A 27,783-nucleotide genomic window follows, 5' to 3' on the forward strand; every position below is an offset into this window, starting at 1 on the left:
CCCATGTCTGCCAGCACCCAGATTGCCGATGAAGGCTACCAGTCATACTGCACTGTCTACTGCCAAAAGACAATTAGTTGCTGCTGTGTAGCAATGCAGTACCACGTCTGCCGGCACCCAGAGGACATATGGTGACGGTGAGCTGAGCTGAGCTGAGAGGGCTCCATGCTTGGCGTGGTATGTTGTCTGCACAGGTAACCCAGGTAAAAAGGCGCGAATCGATTGTCTGCCATTGCTCTGACGGAGGGGGAGGTGCCTGACGACATGTACCCAGAAACCCCCGCGACACTGTTTTGCATCATTCAGGCATTGGGATCTCAACCCAGAATTCCAATGGGCGGCGGAGACTGCGGGAACTGTGGGATAGCTACCCACAGTGCAACACTCCGGAAGTCGACGCTAGCCTCGGTACTGTGGACGCGGTCCGCCAACTTAATGCACTTAGAGCATTTTTTGTGGGGAGACACACAATCGGCTGTATACAACCGATTTCTATAAAACCGGCTTCTATAAATTCGACCTAATTTCATAGTGTAGACATACCCTAAGAGACTGTCAGACAAGGGAGGTTTCTTTCTAAAGGCTCTTTCCAGCTGAAGGGAAAAGGAACAAGGGATGTTTTTAAAATGACAGCCTTACTTAATACTTTATATTTCAAATGCTGTAAAGGTTTTTCCTTCTTTTTCTGTATCTTTAATAATAGGTTAAACATAGGTGAGTTTGCTAGGGTACTAGGCAGCCTGAAGTGTCTGTATACCAAACACCAAACCTTGTTTAAACTGTATAAAGATGGATGGATGGATGGATGGATGGATGGATGGATGGATGACTCGTTTGGGGCCCATATATTCCATCTAAATTAATCCAACACCACAGAGTAACATTCCCAGCTTTACACATGGCAGTATTTGTATTGTCTGTGTACATTCTTTAAAGAAAAATACAAAACCAAACAAAAACCAATGCAGTTAGCAAAACATTTCCATTAACACAACAGTCATCATTCCCAGTTCAGGACAAAGCAATGCCAACATATGGGTCTATTACTTTCTGCTTCTGTTTGTCTTTCTGACAGAGAAAAGACTCTGTACAAGAGGACCATAAGATCAGTATACACTAGTTACAAATGCAATCTAAAACCAAAATCTTTTCCAGTAATTACATGTATGTACATAAGGACAGATCTTTGAATTCAGAACGGTGAAAAGAAATTTGCTCCAATACTTTAGTAATTTGTAGCAAGAAAAAGTTATGTGGAAGAGGTTAGCTGATGGCTGGCAGCATGTATGGCAGTTACTATGTTTTAATTAAACCAGAGTACATAATGCAGATGTCCAGGGAATTCAGCTTAACTTTTCGGGCTGGGATCTTCAAAGGGCTTAATGCCCTTAGGATGCTTTGATAAATCCCAGCCTTCTTCTAGATACATCATAGACGCAAGATAGAGAAACTGGGCCTTAAACTTTGGATTGTCCCAGACAGGGCTGGACACGGAATCTCATCAATCAGAGTAAGTGGGGGCTGTAACATATCCCCGCATAAACTAAAGGATTCTGGCCTATTTTCCAAGAAACTCCATGTTACTGGAAGGTTATCCTTTCATGACAGGGTCAGCGTTACAATTTTCAGGGATCTGGCCATTAATGATCTCCCCTTATGATCATGCTGTTAGAGGTATGACAAGTTGGGTGGGGTGGGGTTTTCTTCTCCTCTGGACAGAACTGACAAACATAGAGCATGCATAGGATGTGGGGCCCTGAGGGTACACTTGCTGAGCCTGCTTCTCTGAGGGAATTTCAGAGAAAAAGTAGCTCCCTCCACCAGTTAGCACTGACTGCATTTCAGAAAGGATATAGTGGAACTAGAAGGGGGCATGAGGGTTTGAAAGGGAGGGGGTCAACTGTTCAGAGAATGAAAGATATAGTGGAAGAGAGGAGATGAAAGATGAGGGAAAGGGAAGAAAGACTGTTGAAAGAGAGAGAAGGAGAAGGTTACTTTAAAATCCTCTGACAGGTCAATTGTTGACAGGGGCTCACTAGTCAGGAAAGCACCGTCAGGCTGCAGCTATATGAAAGTTGCTGTATATTTGACACATTATTCATTAATCTATTCGCCTTACTATTTTCATTGGCTTTTTGCTGCTCAGAAGTCCTGGTTCTTGCTGCCCCACAGGCCTCCTAAGGAACCTGGAAATCCTACACTTTGCCTAGCAAAGTAACGGAAACAATCCCCAGCCCCTACAGTGCACTATTCATGCCACTGATCCACCTCTTTAGGTAGGGACTTTACCCTTGTGGAATGACACTGGATTTTTTTTTAAACTTAATTATTCTGGGACACAAAAGTGTATTTGTGCAAATCTACAGCTCTCCCCACCCTTAACCACTCAAACTTGCATATTGCTTAGCGCCTCTGTAAAACCTTATCATGCATCTATCAAGACTCAGCTGCCTTGAGAAAGGAGAGCAGGTTTGCTATTCTGCTGCCCTAAGTTCTCTGCAAGCTCTACATTTTGCATTCTTATCGACACTCAGGTAATTTTAAAATGCCACACAATCCTTTAACCAAGAGAGATGGACATGCATTTCTCAAGCAGCATAGGCTTTGTTGTACTGTAGAATCACCTGGGACCCTCCTCCCCATCCCCCTTGGTGCTATGCAATTACTTACATCCTCAAACCTTGCATATCCAACCATTTTTTTAGGCATCTTGCTGGGACTTCATATGCATGTGTTGGCTTGGAAAGCAGCACAGCCTCTGCTAGTTGCTTAGTAAGCCAGCTTGATACTTTAGCTTCCCCATCATCAAATATACGGGCACCAGACCCAATGCCTAGAGTCTTGGGAAAGCATCCCACTACTAGTCCCATTAGAGGGTTTTGGCAGAGTCATTAGGAGTTTGATTTACTGCACTTTTCCTTTCCTATCAAAGATTCACTTTGGTTGAATGTTTGGTTGGTCTTTTTACCTGGAACAGTGGTGGTTTCACCCTGGCCTACAACTAAAATGTTTCTACCTTACTCCACTACTTCTAGGGACAGAAAGCAAAATATTTATCCCCACTACCCACCTGCCTACAGAACTGCTAAATTAATGAACAGGAAGAACTTTATAAAATAATCCTTCGCACACACAATGATCAGAGAAACCTACTCAGTGGGCAACAGCGAAACATGACTGCATGAAACTGAAGTTAAAAATTATCTACATATCCCAATTCTCTCCTTTCTTTGACTGCTGGGTGTTACATTTACTGTTGCCCTAAGCCTTGGCCTGTCCAGCCCATACATTAATATATCACTGACCCGAAATGGGAGAGCTGGGTTTAATTTCTGGTTTAAGGGAAACACACATACAAGTCTCCAAGTATTTCCCACTAAGTAGTCACTAAACTCTTCAAGTTATTGTTAAACTATCTGGGCATGAAAAGCAGGGCCAGCTCCAGGCACCAGCTTCTCAAGCAGGTGCTTGGGGCGGCAGCTCCGGAGGGGGCGGCACGTCCAGGTATTCGGCGGCAATTCAGCGGACGGTCCCTCACTCCGCCTGGGAGCGAAGGACCTCCCTCCGAATTGCCGCCGCAGATCGCAGCTTTTTTTGTTTGGTTTTTTTTTTTGGTTTTGGCTGCTTGGGGTGGCCAAAACCCTGGAGCCGGCCCTGAAGAAAAGTTTATGTTCTTTGGCTTTTCTGTTCCTTCAAAACTTATTTCTTAAAAAGCAGATTAGGCTCTGATGTTTCTGTGTGAATCCGATCTCCCTTGCACACAATCTGAGAACAGAAATAGGCTCCAACTCTGACGTTTTTATTATTGTGTGTGTGTTTATTTCCAGGGCCTTGTCAGTACTGAGAGATTGGCCACATAATGAGGATATCAAGATTTCTGTTTGCCCAGGAGCAGATAAACACTTCCCTAAGACAATACACTGCCTCCAATTATCTGGCTGAACTCCTCACCCCTCCAACTCGCAAAAAAAGGGAACATTCCGTTTCATTCAACAAAGAACAGGGAAAACACCATCCTCTTTTCTTTCCTTAATCCCCAGCCTATGCCCCAGGGCTGCTTGGTATAGCAGGGAACAGCACGACAACTGAGGAATGAAACTAAGCCAATGGAAATGTAATTTCTAAAACAGGTTTTTGGAATTATATTTTCTTTTATTCTCTATTGCAGAAAGCAATGAATCATGCAGTCAAGTCTCAATAAGTCGAAGTCAAAAGGAACACATATACTACGATGGGAAGAGTCCATTTATAAAGCAACATCCCCATCTACAGACTTGGGAAACTCACCCAAGTTTCCCTGGAATATTCCCAGGTTATAATCACACATGGCACTGCCCCAGGGTGAAGTCAGAAGTAGCATTTCTCTAACACTTGACATATTGCATTAGTTGGCCCAGCATCAAGCTGGTATTTTTACTCTTTTTGGTCTTTTTATATTTTATCTCCCCTCCCGCCATATCTATTTGCACTGAGAGGCCTGAGACCGGCCCAGACTAAAACCAGGGAAAGAGTTTTCCAGAATCTCACATTCACTTGATCAGAGTAGCCCTCCAGACTAGTATTGTTAATGTAAGTGTTTAACTAGGGATTTGAGAGCTTGCCAAGTCTTTTGCTTTTATCTTACCAGGTGCTGCCAAGGGTGGAGAGGAAGAGATTTCCTGTTAGGTCACAGGAAGGTATGTAGGTATTCCAAAATGAAGGAGCTCACAGGGAGGAGGCAAAGTTGGTTTTAAGCAAATGTTGATCCTAGAGACAATTCTAGCAGTACAAGGTCATCCCCTCTGGGCTCTGATATGCCTCCTACATGGACAAGAGGTTTAGGCGATGTAAGGCTGGCTACATTGCTTTATGTCCATGGGGGACTTCCCTGTGTAGGGTCTGACCCATGGTGTTTTTGTGTTGTAGACACCGGGCCGGATTCCCCACTGCCTTGCACCTTGAGCCACCATTTGCACCTGTACAAGGTGATCGTGTTTTACACTCACTATTCATAGGTATAAAGAACTATATGAAGTGCAAAGCAGCAGAGAATCAGGCCTAGTGCATTTAGTGAGGCAGGTAGGCAGGTTCTGATTCACCACTGTGTTTGTTATCCAGTTTCACGGCAGTGTCACTCCATTGATTACACAAAACAAATTTGGCTTAAAATAACTTTGAGATTCTCCATTTCCCAATGGTTTCTATTAGGACCTGAATGTTCTCAATCCTAATCTACTCATGAGATCCTCCTCCTGCTTGGAAAGACAACGCTCTAACACAGGGGTCGGCAACCTTTCAGAAGTGGTGTGCCGAGTTTTCATTTTTCACTCTGATTTAAGGTTTCGTGTGCCAGTCATACATTTTAACGTTTTTAGAAGGTCCCTTTTTATAAGTCTATAATATATAACTAAACTATTGTTGTGTGTAAAGTAAATAAGGTTTTGAAAATGTTTAAGAAGCTTCATTTAAAATTAAATTGAAATGCAGAGCCCCCCACACCGGTGGCCAGGACCTGGGCAGTGTGAGTGCCACTGAAAATCAGCTCGCATGCCACCTTCGGCATGCGTGCCATAGGTTGCCTACCCCTGCTCTAACATGAAAATGGAAATTCCAATCCTGCCCCAATTCAGGCAACACTGAATGGAGACACTGAGAAAGGGGCAGGAATTTCTGAAAGCTGTTCTGAAAATTCCTACAGTCAGTAAATATTTATTTAGTTCTCTAAGGCCCCAATTCTGCAATTGTATCCGTGTGGACAGAGCCCTGCATCAAATCCCACTCAAGTGCAAAGGTCCTGTTGCATGGGTCCAATTGCAGGATCAGGGTTAGGTTTTATAACCAATCACTAAAGTTTTCCTTCCAAGATGAACTGCCACGATGATCACGAAAGTACCATATTAGTGACACTCAGAAAATGCATCACAATCTGGGATGCAATCCAGACTAGCGAGAGGTTCCATCACCACCTGCTTTGCTGCTGTAGGTCCCAACCTGGCCACTCATGAACAGCCAAGCAGCATGCACGTCACACCCCGAGTGTCTTTGTATAGCTGCAGCCTTCCAGCTACACACGAGCCACACTCCAGCTTCCAACAGCCATGGTTACTACTTGCAGGGTGATCCCAACACACTCCTAGTTCTGAATTTTCCCCAAAACACACGCATTCTGCACTGCCCAGCTCTCTCCTGGACAGTCCCATATTAGAGGTCCACTGCCCCGTAAGGGGTTAATGTACAACAGTTTGCTACTTTAATTGGAGTTATCAAACAATTCAGTTTAAACACAACACTGGATTGGTTTTGATTAAAGAATAAATATAGTTTAACTACAAACAGATAGGTTTTAAGTGAGCACAAGTACATAAAAGTCATAAAACGCTTTCTAACGCCTACACTTAAACAAGACTTGGTTCAAGGTAAAATCCTTTCCACATGTTCCCAGCAACATAGCTGACCAAATTTTAAAGTCAGGATCTCTCACAAAGTCCAAAGACTGGTTTCTCTGAATTCTTGGGTGAAAGAGAGACAGACGGATAGGGAGAAAAGAAAGCGAGAGGACCTGGGGCGTTTTGCACCTCCTTTTTATAGTCCAGTCACCCTCTGAAATACATTTTGCTGAAATAAAGTTCCTTCAAGCTGTGGAGATGGAGGCATAGAGTCTCATGGTGAAAGAGGTTCCCTGTTTGTTAAAATGCTGCCAAAGGATGGCCCCTTGACTGGTGATTGCCAGTCAACTTTGATCACACTTGGCTAAAGGCATCAGCTTGTCTTTGAGAAATAGGTTTACCCCCTCCCCAGACCGGTCTGGTAAACACATTTCAGCCTATGTTCATAACTTTACATATAACATTGTTACATATATTTCATCTTTATATTATTGGCCAGCAAATTATTAGTTTTCAAATGATAGCTCACAAGGCATATTTTGTACAAAGATTATTACAGTGATGTGTAGGATGTGAATACAGGGATGCATTCAGTCACAGAACCACATTTATGTAGAAAGATTTCTCCTTTGCCAGGAAGTCTCATTCAATAGAGAGATTGTGACCTAATGGAGAGAGCACTGGACTAACTCAGGAGACTTGGGTTCTAGGGTATGTCTACACTACGAAATGAGGTCGAATTTATAGAAGCCGGTTTTATAGATATCGGTTTTATACAGTCAATTGTGTGTGTCCCCACATAAAATGCTCTAAGTGCATGAAGCTGGAGGAGAGCAGCCCTCACAGTTGAGAAGCGAGTGGCGATAGCCCTGTGGAAGCTTGCAACGCCAGACAGCTACTGGTCAGTCAGGAATCAATTTGGAGTGGGCAAATCTACTGTGGGGGCTGCTGTGATCCAAGTTGCCAGGGCAATCAAAGACCTGCTGATATCAAGGGTAGGGACTCTGGGAAACGTGTAGGCCATAGTGGATGGCTTTGCTGCAATGGGATTCCCAAACTGTGGTGGGGCGATAGACGGAACCCATATCCCTATCTTGGCACCAGAGCACCAAGCCACCGAGTACATAAACCGAAAAAAGGTACTTTTCAATGCTGCTGCAAGCCCTGGTGGATCACAAGGGACGTTTCACCAACATCAATGTGGGATGGCCGGGAAAGGTACATGATGCTCGCGTCTTCAGGCACTATGGTCTGTTTCGAAAGCTAGAGGAAGGGACTTTCTTCCCGGACCAGAAAATAACCGTTGGGGATGTTGAAATGCCTATTGTGATCCTTGGGGACCCAACCTACCCCTTAATGCCATGGCTCATGAAGCCGTACACAGGCAGCCTGGACAGTAGTCAGGACCTGTTCAACTACAGGCTGAGCAAGTGCCGAATGGTGGTGGAATGTGCATCTGGACGTTTAAAAGCGCGCTGGCGCAGCTTACTAACTAGCTCAGACCTCAGCGAAAAGAATATCCCCATTGTTATTGCTGCTTGCTGTGCGCTCCACAATATCTGTGAGAGTAAGGGGGAGACATTTATGGCGGGGTGGGAGGTTGAGGCAAATACCCTGGCCGCTGATTATGCGCAACCAGACACCAGGGCGATTAGAAGAGCACAGCAGGGCATGGTGCGCGTCAGAGAAGCTTTGAAAACAAGTTTTGTGACTGACCAGGCTACGGTGTGAAACTGTTTGTTTCTCCTTGATAAACCCTCCTCCCCCCCACCCCCAACCTGGTTCACTCTACTTCCCTGTAAACCAACCACCCCACCCTGCCCTCCCCCCTTCGAGCATCGCTTGCAGAGGCAATAAAGTCATTGTTATTTCACATTCATGCATTCTTTATTAATTCATCACACAACTAGGGGGATAATTGCCAAGGTAGCCCGAGAGGGGTGGGGGAGGAGGGAAGGAAAAGGACACACTGCAGTTTAAAACTTTAACACTTATTGAAGGCCAGCCTTCCGATGCTCGGGCAATCATCTGGGATGGAGTGACTGGGTGGCCGGAGGCCCCCACACCGTGTTCTTGGGCGTCTGGGTGAGGAGGCAATGGGACTTGGGGAGGAGGGCTGTTGGTTACACAGGGGCTGTAGCGGCAGACTCTGCTCCTGCTGCCTTTCCTGCAGCTCAACCATATGCTGGAGCATATCAGTTTATTGCTCCAGCAGCCGGAGCGTCGACTCTTGCCTTCTGTCTGCAAGCTGACGCCACCTATCATCTTCAGCCCGCCACCTCTCCTCTCGTTCATATTGTGATTTTCTGTAGTCTGACATTGACTACCTCCACGCATTCTGCTGTGCTCTTTCAGCGTGGGAGGACACCTGGAGCTCCATGAACATATCATCCCGAGTCCACTGTTTTCTCCTTCTAATCTTTGCTAGCCTTTGCGAAGGAGAAACATTTGCAGCTGGTAGAGGACAAGGGAGGGGAGGTTAAAAAAAGACACATTTTAGAGAACAATGGGTACACTCTTTCACGTTAAATTTTGCTGTTCACATTACACAGCACATGTGCTTTCGTTACAAGTTCGCATTTTTCCTCTTATATTGAGGGCCTGCCGGTTTGCTGTGAGAGATCACTCACGCAGTGCCAGGCAACAGAATTCAGCTTGCAGGCAGCCATGGTAAGCCACAGTCTTTTGGCTTTTTTAACCCTCATAACATGTGGGAATGGTTTCAAACAGTAGCGCCCTCATTTCCCATACCAAGGACCCGTTGGGTTGGCCATTTAAAATGGGTTTGCAATGTAAAAGGAGGGGCTGCGGTTTCCGGGTTAACATGCAGCACAAACCCAACTAACCCCCCTCCCCTCCCCACACACAATTCTCTGGGATGATCCCTTCACCCCTCCCCTGCCCCACACCGCGTGGCTAACAGCGGGGAACATTTCTGTTCAGCAGAGGAGGAACGGGCACCTCTGAATGCCCCCTTAATAAAATCACCCCATTTCAACCAGGTGACCGTGAATGATATCACTCTCCTGAGGATAACAAAGAGAGATAAGGAATGGATGTTGTCTGCATGCCAGCAAACACTGGGACCATACGCTTCATGCCATGCTTTGTTATGCAATGATTCCAGACTACGTGCTACTGGCCTGGCGTGGTAAAGTGTCCTACCATGGCGGACGGGATAAGGCAGCCTTCTCCAGAAACCTTTTGCAAAGGCTTTGGGAGCACATGAAGGAGAGCTTTCTGGAGATGTCCCTGGAGGATTTCCGCTCCATCCCCATACACGTTAACAGACTTTTCCAGTAGCTGTACTGGCCGCGATTGCCAGGGCAAATTAATCATTAATCATTAAACACGCTTGCTTTTATACCAGGTGTAATATTTACAAAGGTATTTAATATTAATAATAATATATATATATTTACCAGAGGTCCCTTGTGTGCCCTCAGGGTCTGGGAGCATGCCTTGGTGAGTTCGGGGGTTACTGGTTCCAGGTCCAGGGTGATAAACATATCTTGGTTGTTGGGGAAACCGGTTTCTCCACTTCCTTGCTGTGAGCTATCTTCATTGTCTTCATCATCATCATCATATTCCGCATACCCCGAACCCGCTTCCCTGTTCCGTGTTTCTCCATTGACGGAGTCAAAGCACACGGTTGGGGTAGTGGTGGCTGCACCCCCTAGAATGGCATGCAGCTCCACATAAAAGTGGCATGTTTGCGGCTCTGCCCCAGATCTTCCATTTGCCTCTCTGGCTTTGTGGTAGGCTTGCCTTAGCTCCTTAATTTTCATGTGGCACTGCTGTGCGTCCCTGTTATGGCTTCTGTCCTTCATGGTCTTTGAGACCTTTTCTAATATTTTGCCATTTTGTTTACTGCTACAGAGTTCAGTTAGCACTGATTCATCTCCCCATATGGTGAGCAGATCCCGTACCTCCCATTCTGTCCATGTTGGAGCTCTTTTGCGATTCTGGGACTCCATCATGGTTACCTGTGCTGATGAGCTCTGAGTGATCACCTGAGCTCTCCACACTGGGCAAACAGGAAATGAAATTCAAAAGTTCGCGGGGCTTTTCCTGTTTACCTGGTCAGTGCATCTGAGTTGAGAGTGCTGTCCAGAGCGGTCACAATGAAGCACTGTGGGATAGCTCCTGGAGGCCAATAACGTCGAATTCCGTCCACACTACCCCAAATCCGACCCATAAAGGCCGATTTTAGCACTAATCCCCTCGGAGGTGGAGTAAAGAAACCGGTTTAAAGGGCCCTTTAAGGGTACATCTACACTACAGGGGGGAGTCGATTTAAGATACGCAAATTCAGCTACGTGAATAGCGTAGCTGAATTCGACATATCGCAGCCGACTTACCCCGCTGTGAGGACGGCGGCAAAATCGACTTCTGCGGCTTCCTGTCGACGGCGCTTACTCCCACCTCCGCTGGCGGAGTAAGAGCGTTGATTCGGGGATCGATTGTTGCGTCCCGATGGGACACGATAAATCGATCCCCGAGAGGTCGATTTCTACCCGCCTATTTAGGTGGGTAGTGTAGACCTAGCCCCAGTCGAAAGAAAGGGGCTTCGTCGTGTGGATGTGTCCAGGCTTAATTCGATTTAACCCTGCTAAAGTCAACCTAAACTTGTAGTGTAGACCAGGGCCTAGTCTCAGCCCTTGCTACTGGCCTGCTGGGTGACCTTGGGCAAGTCACTGCACCTCATAGAATCATAAAATATCAGGGTTGGAAGGGACCTCAGGAGGGCCTGTAAATCACCTGTCTGTGAATCACTTTCCCCATCTTAAAACAGGGACAATGACACTTACCTCCTCTGCAAAGTGGTTTTGGAGCTACAGCTGAAATGTGCTGTATAAGTCCTTGGTACTATTATTATAAATGTAAACTCTGATTTGTTATCAGTAATTTATTATGAACATTCCAGCAAAGGACTAGATTGCACGGCCACAGTGAAAGCAATACAGCAGCACCACAGAAACCACTTCTACAAATCAATTCCTCCCTGTACCTTGTACCTAACAGCAATCACCTCACATGAGCCAGGCCCCCGACCAAAAACATTAGGGTCCAGAGAGGTAGTAAGTACAAAACATTCCATAAATGGTGAAAGTGATGTGCAGCCAAACGTTACATGTGGACTAAAAGCACACATATGCACACACACACACACACACACACACACACACCATACAATACGAACTCACCGGCCACCACACCATTTTACGTCCAGCCAGGAAGAATCCTCCCACTGTCCCTCGGTTAGACAAGAACATGGCCTGGAAAAAGAATGACTGGTTAAAATTTTCAGCTCTAAACAGGCAAACTATGCCTGATGGCATAAACAACCAGGGCATCAATGAGAAAGAAGAACCAATATAATGCCCAGAAAGGGCCAGGGAAGAAAGATTTTGAAGGGAATAACATGACCTGACAATGACTGAGCAATGATTCTTATATCAATCTACAAATTAACCAATTCAAGCTTTATTGCTTCAACTTTCATTACACGAAGCCTGCAAAACCCAAATCTAAACACTGCACATGTTAAAATACAATGAACTATACAATAAAAATAAAACACAAGAAATGCATCACTAACCAAGGGCGTTGACTGCAAACTGTCACTCATAGGAGCACTCCTTGAGGTGAGCAGGCCTCAAAACTGCCGATGTAGCGAGTTTTATGTTCATGCACTAGAGATGCCATACCGAGCTTTCTTACTCAATACTAGTGTGCTCTTGAGTTTCCCTGCAGGAATCTACTGCATGGCAATTTAACTTTTCCTGTTCTGATAAGGTACCCACACTTATTAGCCTTTCTTCACTGCCACAGAGTAGCCAGTTAAGAATTATTTCCCTTACTCTCATTTTATATCTATCAGGAGTGACTTAACAGGAAGTTTCCCTCGCATTTTTCACAGGGCCTGATCCAAAACCCTTTGCAGACAATGGGATTCCCATTCCTTTGGAACAGGCCCAGAGAGGGCATGAGCAAAAGTGAGCCAGATTGCAGATCCTAATATAGATGCAAGAAAACAAACAAACAGGGACATGTTTCACTACATACAATAGTTGAATCAATATTTGTCTAATGGAAAAGGAAAACATTGGTGGAGAGACACATTTAATATTAAGCTTCTTAGCAACTATTCTAAACAAGTAGAAACTTCAATGCTCCAATGCCTGACATGCCACCTCGCCAGCCCTCTTCTGACCCAGGAGGTTATGTTACAAAGAATTACAGTCAATAATAAATTACAATAATCATACTTCAGGTCAGATTGTACCTTTAAGGCACAAGCCTGATTCCCTCCCAGAGCTCTCCAAGATGCAATGGAGGCGTTTCTGACACAACACTTCTTAGAGAAGAGCACGCTGCACCCTTCTGAGTCAATGGACAGCTTGGCTGGCTAGAGTGGGCTGATGGGGGGGCTCAAGGTCCTGCCTCCTCCCCATTCTCCCCTGCTCCTTTGAGGTTGCTTGCACCCCAGGGTGCACTAGGAAGAAGCAGTGCTCTCATGAAACGTATAGGCCCTCAATTGTGTTTTGCTTCTGTGGGAGGTGGTGGGGGTGGGGGGAATAAATGGCCAGGCTGTCTGGTACAATCCAACCCTTGGCATTCAATACACTCAGCCAGAGGTACAGGTGCAGGTACTTCACATCTTCAAAGTGCTGAACAAACATTAACTAGTTCATTGGCATCAAAAGTTAATCACTTTTCAAAACTCTGTCAAACTGCTAGTGTGGAAGATTTTGTCTGCAGCTGCCTGCTCTGTTCTATGGATGAACTCCTGGGTTATTTCAGGGGAGTGCACAGGTCACTGAGGGGCAGGTTTCCCTGACTCATTCTGTTAACTGCTGGCTCTTTCCTCAAGGGACTAGCAGAATTTTCCCTGTGGACAGTCTCTGATCTCTCCTCAGATAGAATACAGACTCTGTTCCTGAAAGGGATGTCAGCTCTTCAATCTAGTGACACACAAGTGTTTTCCACTAAGGCAGCATCACAATGAAAATTATCTGCCTTTTTTCTTTGAACATTTCAGTATCTAGACTTACTTTATGTGTGAAAGAAATGTGTTTTCTCTAAGGGCTTGTCTACACTAACAATTTGTTTGCAGCCAGCTGGGGCGTGAATCTATCCTGCATTAGCCTGCCGTGGACTAACTTCAGTAAAATCCTGTTGACGGAAAGTTATCATTCGCCTGTGTCCAGACCTTGTCTGTGCTCTCATCCACTTCATATCCATCCTGCAGCAATGCCCATCTCCCACTCCATTACCATCTCTCCTCCACCTTTAGCGCTATTCCAATCCACACCATTTACAACTCAGTCCAGTACTCACTCCCTCCTTCCTACCACAATCAACCCCACTGCAATCCCCATTTACCTCACCTCTCGCACTTCACTCCAATTCCTACGCCATCATGAATTCCCATTGCGGTTGTCTCTGCTCCAGCACCCCGTCCCTAACCATCCACCACCATTACCATCCCATTCCCACCTCCACCCCCACTCTGTTCTTCACCAGGTCCCCACCTCTAATCGGCTAAAAACTGCACTTCACCATTATCCTGTTTTCCATCCATCAGCCATCTCCTGTAGTCCCATCCATACAGATATCCCTCCTTCACCCTCACTCCAAGCCCCACCTATGTTCTCCTCCACCACAATCTCATCCTCTTCACCCCCAATCCAGGCCTCGTACCAGGTCCTGCTTCCCCAGTGAATCCCAACATAATCTCCATCCTGCCCCTTTTTAATCCACCCCCCAATAAAGCAGCAGGCAATTTGTACATTTTATTTTACGAAGCCATTTTCTTAGAACCCAATAAACTACATTTTCGTTAAGGAAGAAAAATCCAGACATACCCATATTCCCACTGCCAGGGTTACCAAGAAATAGAGGACTATAACCAAGATGTCTGCAGAGTTATTGATTTTTGTGGAGGAGTCCATCCTGCTTGCTTCTTCGGCACCCTTCCTTCTCCTATCCTTATGTCACCTTCTGCAGACTTGAGATAACAATAAATCCGTTATCCCCTGCTGTTTTGTTTAATATTTAACTTCAGGTTCTCTTATTTCCTATGGGGTGCAAGTTGAACCTGGTGCTTTTTCTTGAGCTGTGATTCCCACCAAAAAACTGCTCCCCTATTACAACTGTTGCAGTTTTCATAGGCAAAGGAAGTCCTCAGTTCACATCCGCTGCAGAAGTCACTCAGTGCAGTTGTAGCCCAAGAGCAGGCGTCTGGGAAGCAGTGAGCTGTAGAAGGAGTGGCGTGGCCATAACATACTCGGTGTACGCACCTCCCTGTTTGTGGATACTTTTTCTGCAGTGGTGGTTCCTGTAAATCTGGTCATGGAATGAATTGTTTCCTTAAGAACAGGATGCTTACCAAGACCAAAGGAAGAGTGACCTGACAGTTAGGGAAACACCACGGTTCTCTGGGCTGACACTCCTACTATGCTATCCCTCATTCCAGCAGGAATATACAATGGAGGTACAGCCCAGGATTTCTGGGAACAAGTCACTTTGATCTCTTACATCTAGATATTTACAGAAGTGTCTGAACCATAAAGAACTGGCTAAGGAACTTGCTGGACCGTTAATGTTGATTTTGAAAAGTCTTGGAACCCTGCGGAAGTTCCAGAAGACTGGTAGAAAGCTAAAGCTGTGCCAATATTTAAAAGGGGCAAACTGGATGGCCCAAGTAATTTTAGGCCAGTCAGTCTGACAGATCCTTAGCAAGATAATGAGTGACTGATGTGGTACTCAATTAATAAAGAATTAGAGGTGGATAATATAATTCATGCTAATCAATATTGGTTTATGGAAAACAGAGCCTATCAAATTAACTTGATTTTTTTATATGCAATTACAAGTTTGGTTGATAAAGGTAACAGTGTTAATGTAATACAATGGCTCTCAAACTTTCCAGACTACTACACCCCTTTCAGGAGTCGGATTTGTCTTGTATACCCCCAAGTTTCATCTCATTTAAAATCTACTTGTATACAAAATCAGACATAAATATACAAAAGTATCACAGCCCAGTAATACTGAAAAAGTGTTTATATGGTAAAAATGAGAAAGTAATTATAAAATAAATAAACGGGAATATAAATAATGTACTTACATTTCAGTGTATAGTATATAGAGCAGTGTAAATAAGTCATTGTCTGTATGAAATTTTAGTTTCTACTGATTTCGTTAGTGTTTATTATGTAGCCTGTTGTAAAACTAGGCAAATATCTAGATGAGTTGATATGCCCCCTGGAAAACCTCTGCATACCCCTGGCTGAGAACCACTGATATAATATACTTAGACTTCTGTAGACATTTGACTTGGTATCAACCACATTTTGATTAAAATCTAGAACAATATAAAATTAACATGGCACACATTAAATGTATGAGAAACTGGCTAACTGATAGATCTCAAAATGTTACTGTAATGAGGAATCACCATCAAGCAGATGTGTTTCCAGCAAGATCTCACAGGGATCAGTTTTTGGCCCTATGCTATTTACCATTTTAATCAATGACCTAGAAGAAAACATAAAACCACCATTGATAAAGTTTGTAAAAGACTCAAATTGGAGGAATGATAAATAATGAAGAGGACAGGTCATGGATAGCGATCTGGATCACTTGGTAAGCTGGGCGCAAGCAAACAATATGAATTTAAATATGTCTACAGGTAAATCTACACTTTCTAGGAACAAAGAACGTAGGAGGTACTTAAAGGATGGGGGACTCTCTCCTGGGAAGAAGTCACTCTGAAAAAGATTTGCAGGTAGTGGTGGATAATAAGCTGAGTGTGAGCTTCCAGTGCATCGCTGTGGCCAAAAGGGCTAATGCAAACCTTGTACGCATAAACAAGGAAACCTCAAGTAGGAATAGAGAAGTGACTTTACCTCTGTATTTGGCACTGATGTGACCATTTCTAGAATACTGCATCCAGTTCTGGGGCCCACAATTCAAGAAGGATGTTGATAAATTGGAGAGGGCTCAGAGAAGAGCCATGACAACAATTAAAGGACTAAGTAGACTCAAGGTGATCCATCTATTTAGCTTAACAAAGACCAGATTAAGGGGTGACTTGATAACCATTTATAAGTACCTACATGGAGAACAAATATTTAATAATAGGCTCTTCAATCTCTCAGAGAAAGATATTATGTGATCCAATGGCTAGAAGTTGAAACAAGACAAATTCAGACTGGAAAGAAGGCATAAAACTTTAACAGTGAGGGAAATTAACCATTGGTACAATTTACCAAGGGTTGTGGTGGATACTCCATAACTGGCAATTTTTAAATCAAGATTGGATGTTTTTCCTAAAGATCTTAAAAGGGTTTATGGGGAGTTCTATGCCTGGGTTATCCAGGTCAGACTAAATGATCACAGTGGTCCCTTGTGGCCTGGAATCTACGAATAAAGTTGAGATTCAGACATCAACATCCCAGAAGTGAACACAGTTCAGGCTGTTCAGAACCAGGGTTTTTGTTCTGCCCACTGTCACCAATTATCGAGTTATAATTCCAGATGCCAATGGCACCAAAGTTCAGCAGTGCTTAGGTCAGGTCCCATCTCCAGTTATTTATTCTTTCTTGGGCTTCAAAATTAAACCAAACAAAATGACCTGATGCAAAAGAGAACTCAGATGTGGGGCAGGTTGTGACTCAGAGTTTCTAAATCAGTCAGAAACACACCATTAAAAGGGAAGTTTCCTCTGGAGATTCCTGTGATCATCTCTGATTGAGCAGGAGGTGGGTATCACAGCCATTATCAGAGGAGTGCAGGAAATGTAGGCAACAGGCACAGGCATGGGGGGGGCGTGCCATAGGCTGGGGGAGGCTGTGCCGCCCCAAACAGCAGGCATGGCCCTGCCCACGCTCCGCCCCTAGCCCCACTTCCTGCTTCACGCTCTGCTTGCAGCTCCAGTCCCACAGTGCTGGCTCCAGCTGCACCACCCACCATCCTGGTTCTCCCGGGCTGGGGGAAGGCTGCGGCCGCATGCCACCCACCCTCCCGGCGCTGATGGCTAGCCTCCCCCAGCCAGCAGTTCACACCCCGCCCATGGGCACAGGTACAAGAATTTCAGGGCTCTGGGGATATTTGAAAAAGTGTTGTCTCTACTTCTACTTTGCCCCACGCAATCACAATTCATTTACAGTTCAGTAGACTGCCTGACAAAAAATGATTGCCTCATGGCATTTATTCTAAACAGTACATACAAAGCACAATGGGCTTGATTGTGATCTTATACTGGTTATACATCATTGACTAGTGGAATTACTCCAGATTTTCAGTAGTGCTTGGAATCCTTTCCAAGGTATAATTGTTCTATGACAGTTAGCCTTTTTTCCAGTAATTAGTAGCTAAACAGGAGAGAGTGTCTATATCTAAAAGATCATCAGAAAGAACCATTAATCTGAAATTATAGCGTAAAAGAAGAACTCCATCTTTCTCATCTATACACTGCAATGCAATTTAAGCACCTACAAATTTACAAGATGCTGTCCCCCAATATTTTAGGCATCTCTTCTTCAGTAGAGACTTCAGTTTGTTCTATAAACAGGGTGTGAAATTACTAGTTTTAAATCCAATAGGGAAAAAATAATCCTAAAAGCTGGTGAGCACCCACAATTCTACAACATTTTGTAAACACAACCTCTCTTGTTGTCTGCTCCAGAGAAAGGTCTTATTTACTAACCATCCTTACTAGGCAACAGATTGTCTAAGGTAGGATGTAGCTGGCCTTTCATACAAAGGCTGATGCAAATGGATTCCCATGTGTCCTTGTAACATGAATTGTTTCATTTTCACTCATTCTTAATTCATGAATTGAATTCCAGTTTCAGCTCCTGTAGCCACAACAAACTCTGACAAAAGGAAATAGGAGGTTCTTGGGCCTGATTCTCCACTGCCTTGCCCATTGAGTTGTCATCCACCCCTGTGCAAACTGTGACTAAAGAAACTGTAAGATGCTACTATTGGTATAAATCACTGTAGACTTCTGCTTTACACCCACTCCACACACTTTGGCCAGGTCTAGATGACTCCACAACATGCAAAGACAGGAGAGACTCAGACTGCTGTATTGGTTTGCTTCTGCTTTCTCCTTGTCAGGTACAGATGTAACTGAGACACTCATTACAGAGTGTCAGGAAAAGACTGGCTGTGATAATCACAATACTTGTGCCTCCATATCCTCCAGAACCTGCAGTTCATATGGAATCCCACAGAGGCATCGTACTCAGCAGAATGTCAGCACTGCTCAGCCTTTCACACACACAGCACAGACAAAGACAGCCTGTGGAATTCACTGCTGCGGGTGATCTGACACTCAAGTACTCTAGCTGCTTTAAAAAAAAAAATCTGGCCAACAACAACGTTTGTATTTATGCATGCAAAGATAGGAGCAAATAAAATTCATGCTGCAAAGTGGGAGCTTCTCAGCAGAGGGCAGGAAAGAGACTTCCACCCCACACTCCTGAGCAGGGCATTCACAATTAGCTAGGTCCATTACTGGATATTTTCATCTTCCTGAAATACCAGCTCCAAAACTAGGCTCTACTGTAGGGGTGGGCAAACTTTTTGGCCCGAGGGCCACATCAGGGTTGCGGAACTGTATGGAGGGCCAGGTAGGGAAGCCTGTGCCTCTCCAAACAGCCTGGCCCCTGCCCCCTTATCCACCCTCTCCCACTTCCTGCTCCCTGACTGCCCCCCCTCAGAACTCCCAACCCATCCAACCCGCCCTGCTCCTTGTCCCCTAACCACCCCCTTCCAGGACCCCCACCCCCATCCAACCCCCTTGCTCCCTGTACCCTGACTGCCCCGACCCCTATCCACATCCTCGCCCTCTGACAGGCCCCCCGGGACTCCCACTCCAAACCCTCCCTGTTCCCCATCCCCTGACAGCCCCTCCAGAACCTCTGCCCCCTCCTCCCTGACTGCCCCCTCCTCCCTGACTGCCCCTCAGGACTTCCTGCTCCCTTACCCAACTCCCCCGCTTCCCGCCCCCTTACCAGCAGCAGGAGCTTGCAGCCATGACACCTGGCCAGAGCCAACTGCGTTCCCCACATTGTCCAGCGGGAGCGGCGGACCAGAGCATGCTGGTGTGGCTTTGGAGGAGGGGGAACAGCGGGGGAGGGGCCGGGGACTAGGCTCCCCGGCCGGGAGCTCAGGGGCCAGGCAGGACGGTCCCGTGGGCCGGACGTGGCCCGCAGGCCGTAGTTTGCCCACGTCTGCTCTACTGGAAGCAGGACACCAGACGTGAGTGACCAGTAATTGGATTCACTATGGAAAATCCTACATTCCTTCTTATGGGCCCATTTTGACTCCCTTTAAGTCAAAGAGACTTTCCATTTATTTTAATGGAAGTGGGATCATTCTCTATAGACTACTTGTGGCACCTTAGAGATTAACAGATTTATTAGAGCATAAGCTTTCCTGGGCTACAGCCCACTTCTTCGGATCTGAAACCTGTCTCTATAGACTGTATATACCAGTGGTTCTCAAAGCCGGTCCACCGCTTGTTCAGGGAAAGCCCCTGGCGGGCCGGGCCAGTTTGTTTACCTGCCGCATCCGTAGGTTCGGCCGATCACGGCTCCCACTGGCCGCAGTTTGCCGCTCCAGGCCTGGGACCGGCTTTGAGAACCACTGGTATACAGCATAACATGCAGAACTGCGTAAGAGTCCTGAATCCAGCCTATGCTGACTGCTTCTCTCTGGACTCAGTTTGGTGGATGCTAATCCATCATGGAGATGACACACTCAGGGTTAGATTAACTCTAGCCTTGCATAGGCAGGGAAGAGGGTACAAAAAACCCTGTGCCTCTGTTTACAAGTAGCGATAATGGATTTTTTGCCTATAACTGTAGAGACAGAAATTCTGCATCCTACATCTAGGAGGCAAGCTGCCAGCATGCTTGTCTTCTGAAGGGGAGGGAGGGAGCACAGCCAACCTGGCTTTTAAATGCTGGGAGAGAGATTTTTGGGTGAGAACCTTTATGAGTAGCTACCTAATTCACAGCCATGAAAAACACATCAAAGTCTTTTGTGTGCTTTTCCCTTTACTATACCGATTTCACAGGAGAGACCAGAGTTTCTCAAACTGGAGGTCCTGATGCAAAAGGGTGTTGCAGGGGGATTACAAGGTTATTTTGGGGGGGGGGGTCATGGTATTACCATCCTTATTTCTATGCTGCCTTCAGAGCTGAGCGGCCAGAGTTGTTGCTTGAGAACTTGCTGGGGCTTTTCTTGAACCAGAAGATGTTTCTTTAAATTCTGAAAAGGTCATAAGGCCTGGTTTCATTTAAGTCAAAGACAAAACTCCATGGATGTCACTGATGCCATATCAGGCTAGTGATCATACGCCCTGGCACCATCATCTGCAGTGCTTCAGTGCCCTTCTTCAGTGCCTCATATTTCTGTTTAATAACAAAGGCAGTTTCTGAAAAGCTGAGAGGAGATCAGGAGTCTACAGAGCAACATTCAGAGAACTCTAGCCACTGGTAAGCTTTGGAACTTGCTTTTAACATTAAGTCTGCACCTGTATTTATTTTTAATGTACACAGTCCTAAAAATATAGATATACAGTGTGGAGCATTAACATTGTATAAATTATTAAAGGTATTTCTTTTTTGTACGTTTCTGAAATGAATGCTGATGAAAGGAGCTGAACTGACAATTCTGAAGAGCAAAGTCCTCTATTCCACTCCAGTATGGGCAGCACCAACAGACCTCAGTCTGCTTCGTAAATTTGCCTCAACCCTGCATTGGAGGGGACCAACCTTAATGGCCAGAGGGGGGTTTAGTTTCCACCTCCTTACGTCCATGGCATCTCTGGTGAGACTGTTAATGAGGGAACCCACTGGCATGATGGTGATTTTAATAATGATAGATGAAGACTGGTGGTTGTTTTAGGGCTGCAGACACCTACACCTGTCTATCAGAACTTTGAACTGAAACTACCCAATTATCTCACCTATAGTTTATAAACCATTAATCATCCATCAGATGGCAATGACTTCGAGTCACTATCAACATAGACTGCATCTGACCATATAAAGTTAAAAGGCAGAAGATTCTGTATCCTATACTTTTGGGTCACCCAGTTCCCTGTTTCTGTTACATATTCCAGAGAATCTTTTGTTTCATGTGCATTCTAACGCATCATCCTATCCTACCATAAGACCACTACAACACTTCAATAGAATAATAGGGAAGAGGGAGCCTCCCTACTTTTTTGTTCATTACAAGAAAAATCAAATGGTTAATCCATCAACATGAACCCATCAGCATCTCAGCATTCTGGCCAGAAGATATAGGAACTATACGGACACTCTAAAGAAATATACCTGACAATAGTGCAAAAAGGGACTAAACTTACACGTACCAAGATGGAGAAAGTAGTAAATAAGCTTTGTACTAAATGGGGCTGAAGGTGAGGAAGTAAGGCTGAAAAAGCCACGAAGTTTTGTCATGTCCCTGGGAATAAGTAATTTAAGTAAGGGCAGATAAATGTTGACGAGACAGTTTAGTGGACTCTAAACTCCATAGCACAGCATACAAAAAGGACAAGAAGTGTTGAAACACAGGCTTGGTCTACACTATGACTTTAATTCGGATTTAGCAGCGTTAAATCGAATTAACCCTGCACCCGTCCACACAACGAAGCCATTTATTTCGAAATAAAGGGCTCTTTAAATCGATTTCTGTACTCCACCCCGACGAGCGGATATTGTCATCTCGAATTAGGGTTAGTGTGGCCGCAATTCAATGGTATTGGCCTCCGGGAGCTGTCCCACGGTGCACCATTGTGACTGCTCTGGACAGCAATCTGAACTCGGATGCACTGGCCAGGTAGACAGGAAAAGCCCTGCGAACATTTGAATTTCATTTCCTGTTTGCCCAGCGTGGAGAGCACAGGTGACCACAGATAGCTCAGCTCATCAGCACAGGTAACCATGCAGGCCGATAATCGAAAAAGAGCACCAGCATGGACCATACGGGAGGTACTGGATCTGATCGCTATATGGGGAGAGGATTCAGTGCTAGCAGAACTTCGTTCGAAAAGACGAAATGCCAAAACTTTTGAAAAAATCTCCAAGGGCATGATGGAGAGAGGCCACAATAGGGACTCAGATCAGTGCCGCGTGAAAGTCAAGGAGCTCAGACAAGCCTATCAAAAAACAAAGGAGGCAAATGGTCGCTCCGGGTCAGAACCGCAGACATGCCGCTTCTACGCCGAGCTGCATGCAGTTCTAGAGGGAACCGCCACCACTACCCCACCTCTGACCGTGGATTCCGAGGCGGGGATAATCTCATCAGCTACACCTGAGGATTCTGCGGACGGGGTAAAGGAGGAGGAGGAGGACGAGCTTGCGGAGAGCACCCAGCACTCCGTTCTCCCCAACAGCCAGGATCTTTTTCTCAGCCTGACTGAAGTACCCTCCCAAGCCAATATCCAAGACCATGACCCCATGGAATGGACCTCAGGTGAGTTTACCTTTTAAAATATAAAACTTGTTTTAAAAGCAAGCGTTTTTTAATGATTACTTTGCCCTGAGGACTTGGGATGCATTCGCAGCCAGTACAGCTACTGGAAAAGTCTGTTAACGTGTCTGGGGATGGAGCGGAAATCCTCCAGGGACATCTCCATGAAGCTCTCCTGGAGGTACTCCAAAAGCCTTGCCACAAGGTTTCTGGGCAGTGCAGCCTTATTCCGTCCTCCATGGTAGGACACTTGACCATGCCATGCTTGCAGCAAGTAATCTGGTATCATTGCATTACAAAGCCTGGCAGCGTATGGTCCCAGTGTTTGCTGGCATTCAAGCAACATCCGTTCTTTATCTCGCTGTGTAATCCTCAGGAGAGTGATATCGCTCATTGTAACCTGGTTGAAATACGGGAATTTAATTAAGGGGACAGAGGGTGGCCGTTCCTACTGGGCTGTTTGCCTGTGGCTGAAAAGAAATCCTTCCCTGCAGTTAGCCAAGCGCGGGGGAGCGGGGAGGCAGGAATTGGCCCTGAGCTTTTGGCGTTTGGCTAGCAGGGATCTTCCCCATTACCAGCCACGCGGTGGGGGGAGGGGTACAGCGATCATCCCAGATAATTCATGGGGGGGCGGGGGGGGTTTAGTTTGGTTTCTGCAGGTATCTTCCCTGATACCAGCCATGCGGTGGGGGGAGGGATAAAGCGATCATTCCAGAGAATGGGATGGTGGGGGGGTTAGTTTGTTTTCTGCTGCTGAAGGTTAACAGGAAAACCGCAGTAGTCAACGGGCTTTGCTTGGTATGTGGGAAAGGAGGGCGCAGAAGCCGAAAGACAATGGCTTACCATGGCCGCATGCAAGATGAATTCTGTTGTCTGGACCTGCGTCTGTGATCTCTAACACCAAAGCCACAGGCACTCAATATTAAGATGGAAAATGCGACCTTGTACTGAAATCACATGTGCTATGTAATGTGAATAGTGTTGTTCACCAAGAAAGAGTATAAGCATTGTTCTGTAAAATGTATCATTTTAAAAACTTCTCTCCTTTTTTTCAACCATCCCTCCAGCAGCTGCAAATTTTTCAAGCCTCCCTCCTCCGTCCCGAAGGCTATCTCAGATAAGGCGGCAGAGAAAGAGGATGCAAGATGAGATGTTCACGGAAATAATGGAATGCACCCGCAATGAAAGAGCTCATTTGAATGAGTGGAAGGACACGGTATCTAAATTTAGGAAAGATGCCAGTGAACATGAGGTCATGAGGGATGCTCAAGATGAGAGGTGGCAGGCTGCAACGCTGGGGCTGCTGCGTGATCAAACGGACATGCTCCGGCGTCTGGTGGAGCTTCAGGAACGGCAGCAGGATAACAGACTGCCACTGCAGACGCTGTATAACCTCCCTCCCCCCTCTCCCAGACGTGTAAGAACACGGGGGGGGGGAGGCTCCGTGCACCCTCCCACTCCACCCCAGTGGACAGCCCAACCAAAAGGCTGTCATTATATTGAATTTTTTCAGTGGCCTTTTACTTCCCTCCTACCCTCCTCCCAAACCTCACCCAGATTACCTTGTCAGTTCTCTCCCTATGTTTATAATCAATTAATAAAGAATACATTATTTTTAAACGATAGTGACTTTATTTCCTTTGAAAGCAAGCTGGGGGAAGGGGGAGGGTGGGTTCCTTACAGAGAACGAGTCAATAAAGGGGGCAGGTTTTCATGAAGGAGAAACAAACAGAAATTTCACACTGTAGCCTGGCCAGTCATGAAACTGGTTTTCAAAGCTTCTCTGATGCACAGCACTTCCTGGTGTGCTCTTCTAATTGCCCTGGTGTCTGGCTGTGCGTAATCAGCAGCCAGGCGATTTGCCTCAGCCTCCCAGCCCGCCATAAAGGTCTCCCCCTTACTTTCACAGAGATTGTGGAGCACACTGTAAGCAGAAATAACAATGGGGATATTGGTTTGGCTGAGGTCTGAGCGAGTCAGTAACGATCGCCAGCGACCTTTTAAACAGACAAATGCACATTCTACCACCATTCTGCACTTGCTCAGCCTGTAGTTGAACAGCTCCTGACTCCTGTCCAGGCTGCCTGTGTATGGCTTCATGAGCCATGGCATTAAGGGGTAGGCTGGGTCCCCAAGAATAACTATTGGAATTTCAACATCCCCAACAGTTACTTTCTGGTCCGGGAAGTAAGTCCCTTGCTGCAGCCGTTTAAACAGATTAGTGTTCCTGAAGACGCAAGCGTCATGAACCCTTCCCAGCCAGCCCACGTTGATGTTGGTGAAACGTCCCTTGTGATCCACCAGGTCTTGCAGCACCATTGAAAAGTACCCTTTGCGGTTTATGTACTGGGTACCCTGGTGCTCCGGTGCCAAGATAGGGATATGGGTTCCATCTATTGCCCCACCACAGTTAGGGAATCCCATTGCAGCAAAGCCATCCACTATGACCTGCACATTTCCCAGAGTCACTACCTTTCATAGCAGCACCTCAGTGATTGCTTTGGCTACTTGCATCACAGCAGCCCCCACAGTAGATTTGCCCACTCCAAATTGATTCCCAACTGACCGGTAGCTGTCTGGCATTGCAAGCTTCCACAGGGCTATCACCACTCGCTTCTCAACTGTGAGGGCTGCTCTCATCTTGGTATTCTGGCGCTTCAGGTCAGAGGAAAGCAAATCACAAAGTTCCAAGAAAGTGCCCTTACGCATGCAAAAGTTTCGCAGCCACTGGGAATCGTCCCACACCTGCAACACTATGCGGTCCCACCAGTCTGTGCTTGTTTCCCGGGCCCAGAATCGGCATTCCACAGCTATAACCTGCCCCATTAACAGCATGATCTCCAAAGCACCGGGTCCCGCGGTTTGATAGAATTCCATGTCCATATCCTCATCCCTCTCGCTGCCGCACTGCCGTAGCCTACTCCTCGCTGCCTGGTTTTGCAGGTTCTGGTTCAGCATAAACTGCACGATAACGCGCAAGGTGTTTACAATGTTCATGACTGCTGTCTTGAGCTGAGAGGGCTCCATGCTTGCCGTAGTATGACGTCTGCACTATTCACCCAGGAAAAAGGTGCGAAACGTTGTTTGCCGTTGCTTCCCTGGAGAGGGGGGAGGATATACCCAGAACCACCCGTGACAATGTTTTTGACCCCATCAGGCATTGGGATCTCAACCCAGAATTCCAATGGGTGGAGGAGACTGCGGGAACTATGGGATAGCTACCCACAGTGCAGTGTTCCAGAAATCGATGCTAGCCCCGGTACATGGACACACACCACCGAATTAATGTGCTTAGTGTGGCCGCATACATTCGACTTTATACAATCTGTTTCCAAAATTCGAATTATATAAATTCGGATTAATCCCGTAGACATACCCATAGAGTCTTTCATGCAAGGTACTGGATAATTAGATCATTTACACACTCATACTGTAGTTCAAACGGTGTCATCTGATAGAACAAGGTAAGAGTGCTGCCATATGCCCGGTAGAAACCTGAATAGCAATTACAGGCAGTATTTACACAGTACCCAAAGTTAACTGAAGCTGCTGGGAGTTGTGCCCCAATTCTGTGCTCAGCAGGAGCTCTGAGGAGCTAACCTGCAGCACTGCTAATCAGGGAGCAGGAGCTCATTGGAAATAAAGCCTAGTTTCTGCTTTCTGGGCTTGATTTTCACTAGAAAATTAAGTCACACTTAAGGACTTATTAACATACCTGAAGTTAAATATGACTTAACAGTCAGCGTAGACCAGGATCTGAAACCCAATGGCCATGTCGGCAGGCTGTGGGTAAACCTTACTGAAACCAGTTACCTTTGACCAGCTGACAAAGCTACATATGACTTGTCCCCATCGACACTGACTGCAAAGTTATGTGCTACATCACAGCAGTTAAAGCAACTACTCAAGTTCATGTTCTAAGATGACCTGATTTTCTATTAAAGACAAGCCCCCCTGAGTTAATTCACGGTGGGTTCTTGACTAGTTTTGATCATTCCTGACTTGTGGAGATGGCAGGCTCTTGCTGACTCCCACTGATGTTGTATAAATGAATACATTTTCTGAACGACTTATGCTGAACACAAACCCAGGTTATATCTTCTCCCCTCAGCCCCACCTCACTCCCCCCATATATCCCAGAACTAATACTACATCAGTGGTTTTCAACCTTTTTTCGTTTGCGGAACCCTAAAATTTTTCAAATGGAGGTGTAGACCGCTGTGGAAATCTTAGACATAGTCTGTGGACCCCAAGGGTCCGTGGACCCCAGGTTGAAAACCACTGCTCTAAATAGTACTTTTAAAAATTAAATTAAATTAAATTAATGGAGATATCCTATCTCCTAGAACTGGAAGGGACCTTGAAAGGTCATCGAGTCTAGCCCATGCCTTCACTAGCAGGACCAAGTACTGATTTTGCCCTAGATCCCTAGGTGGCCCCCTCAAGGATTGAACTCACAACCCTGGGTTTAGCAGGCCAATGCTCAAACCACTGAGCTATCCCTCCCCCCCTCCTGCCAAAAGAGGATGCATCTGTTTGGGGAGTGGGAAGGTTGTTAGGCTCCTTAACTCGCCCCCAACCCCTCCCCTGCTGTCCCCCCTTGCCTGCAGTCTCAGCTTGCTGTGCCGCCAGCACTCTGGGTGGCGGGGCTGCAAGCTCCTGCTGGGCAGCGCAGCTGTGAGAGCCACCGGCCTGCCCCGGTAATCTAGACTGCGCGGCGGCATGGCTGGCTCCAGCCGGGCGGTGCAGTTGCCAGTCCTGGTACTCTGAGTGACATGGTAAGGGGGTGGGGAGCAGGGGGGTTGGATAAGGGGCAAGGAGTTCCAGGGGGTAGTTGGGGACAGGGAGCAGTTGGATAGGCATGGGAGACCTGGGGGACCTGTCAGGGGGCAGGGGTGTGGATAGGGGTCAG

At 46.1% G+C, this 27,783-nt stretch overlaps 1 protein-coding gene across 2 annotated transcripts in view; it reads right to left on the bottom strand.

The window, feature by feature from the left end:
* The window catches only part of LOC117888214 (sodium/glucose cotransporter 1-like), a 71,695-nt gene that overhangs the window by 40,664 nt on the left and 3,248 nt on the right, over positions 1-27,783 (bottom strand). Inside the window, exons 1-2 of one of the 2 annotated variants that reach the window (XM_034791447.1) lie at positions 11,968-12,135; positions 11,573-11,644 (exon numbers count right to left, since the gene is read on the bottom strand). In XM_034791447.1, the coding sequence (XP_034647338.1) occupies positions 11,573-11,644; positions 11,968-11,997 (102 nt within the window). In that variant the 5' untranslated portion in view covers positions 11,998-12,135. Of the gene's footprint in view, positions 1-11,572; positions 11,645-11,967; positions 12,136-27,783 lie in introns of those variants that run through there. The other variant, XM_034791446.1, reaches the window with a different exon arrangement.

Source organism: Trachemys scripta, chromosome 15, assembly GCF_013100865.1.
Source record: "Trachemys scripta elegans isolate TJP31775 chromosome 15, CAS_Tse_1.0, whole genome shotgun sequence".
Classification (NCBI taxonomy): Eukaryota; Metazoa; Chordata; order Testudines; family Emydidae; genus Trachemys; species Trachemys scripta.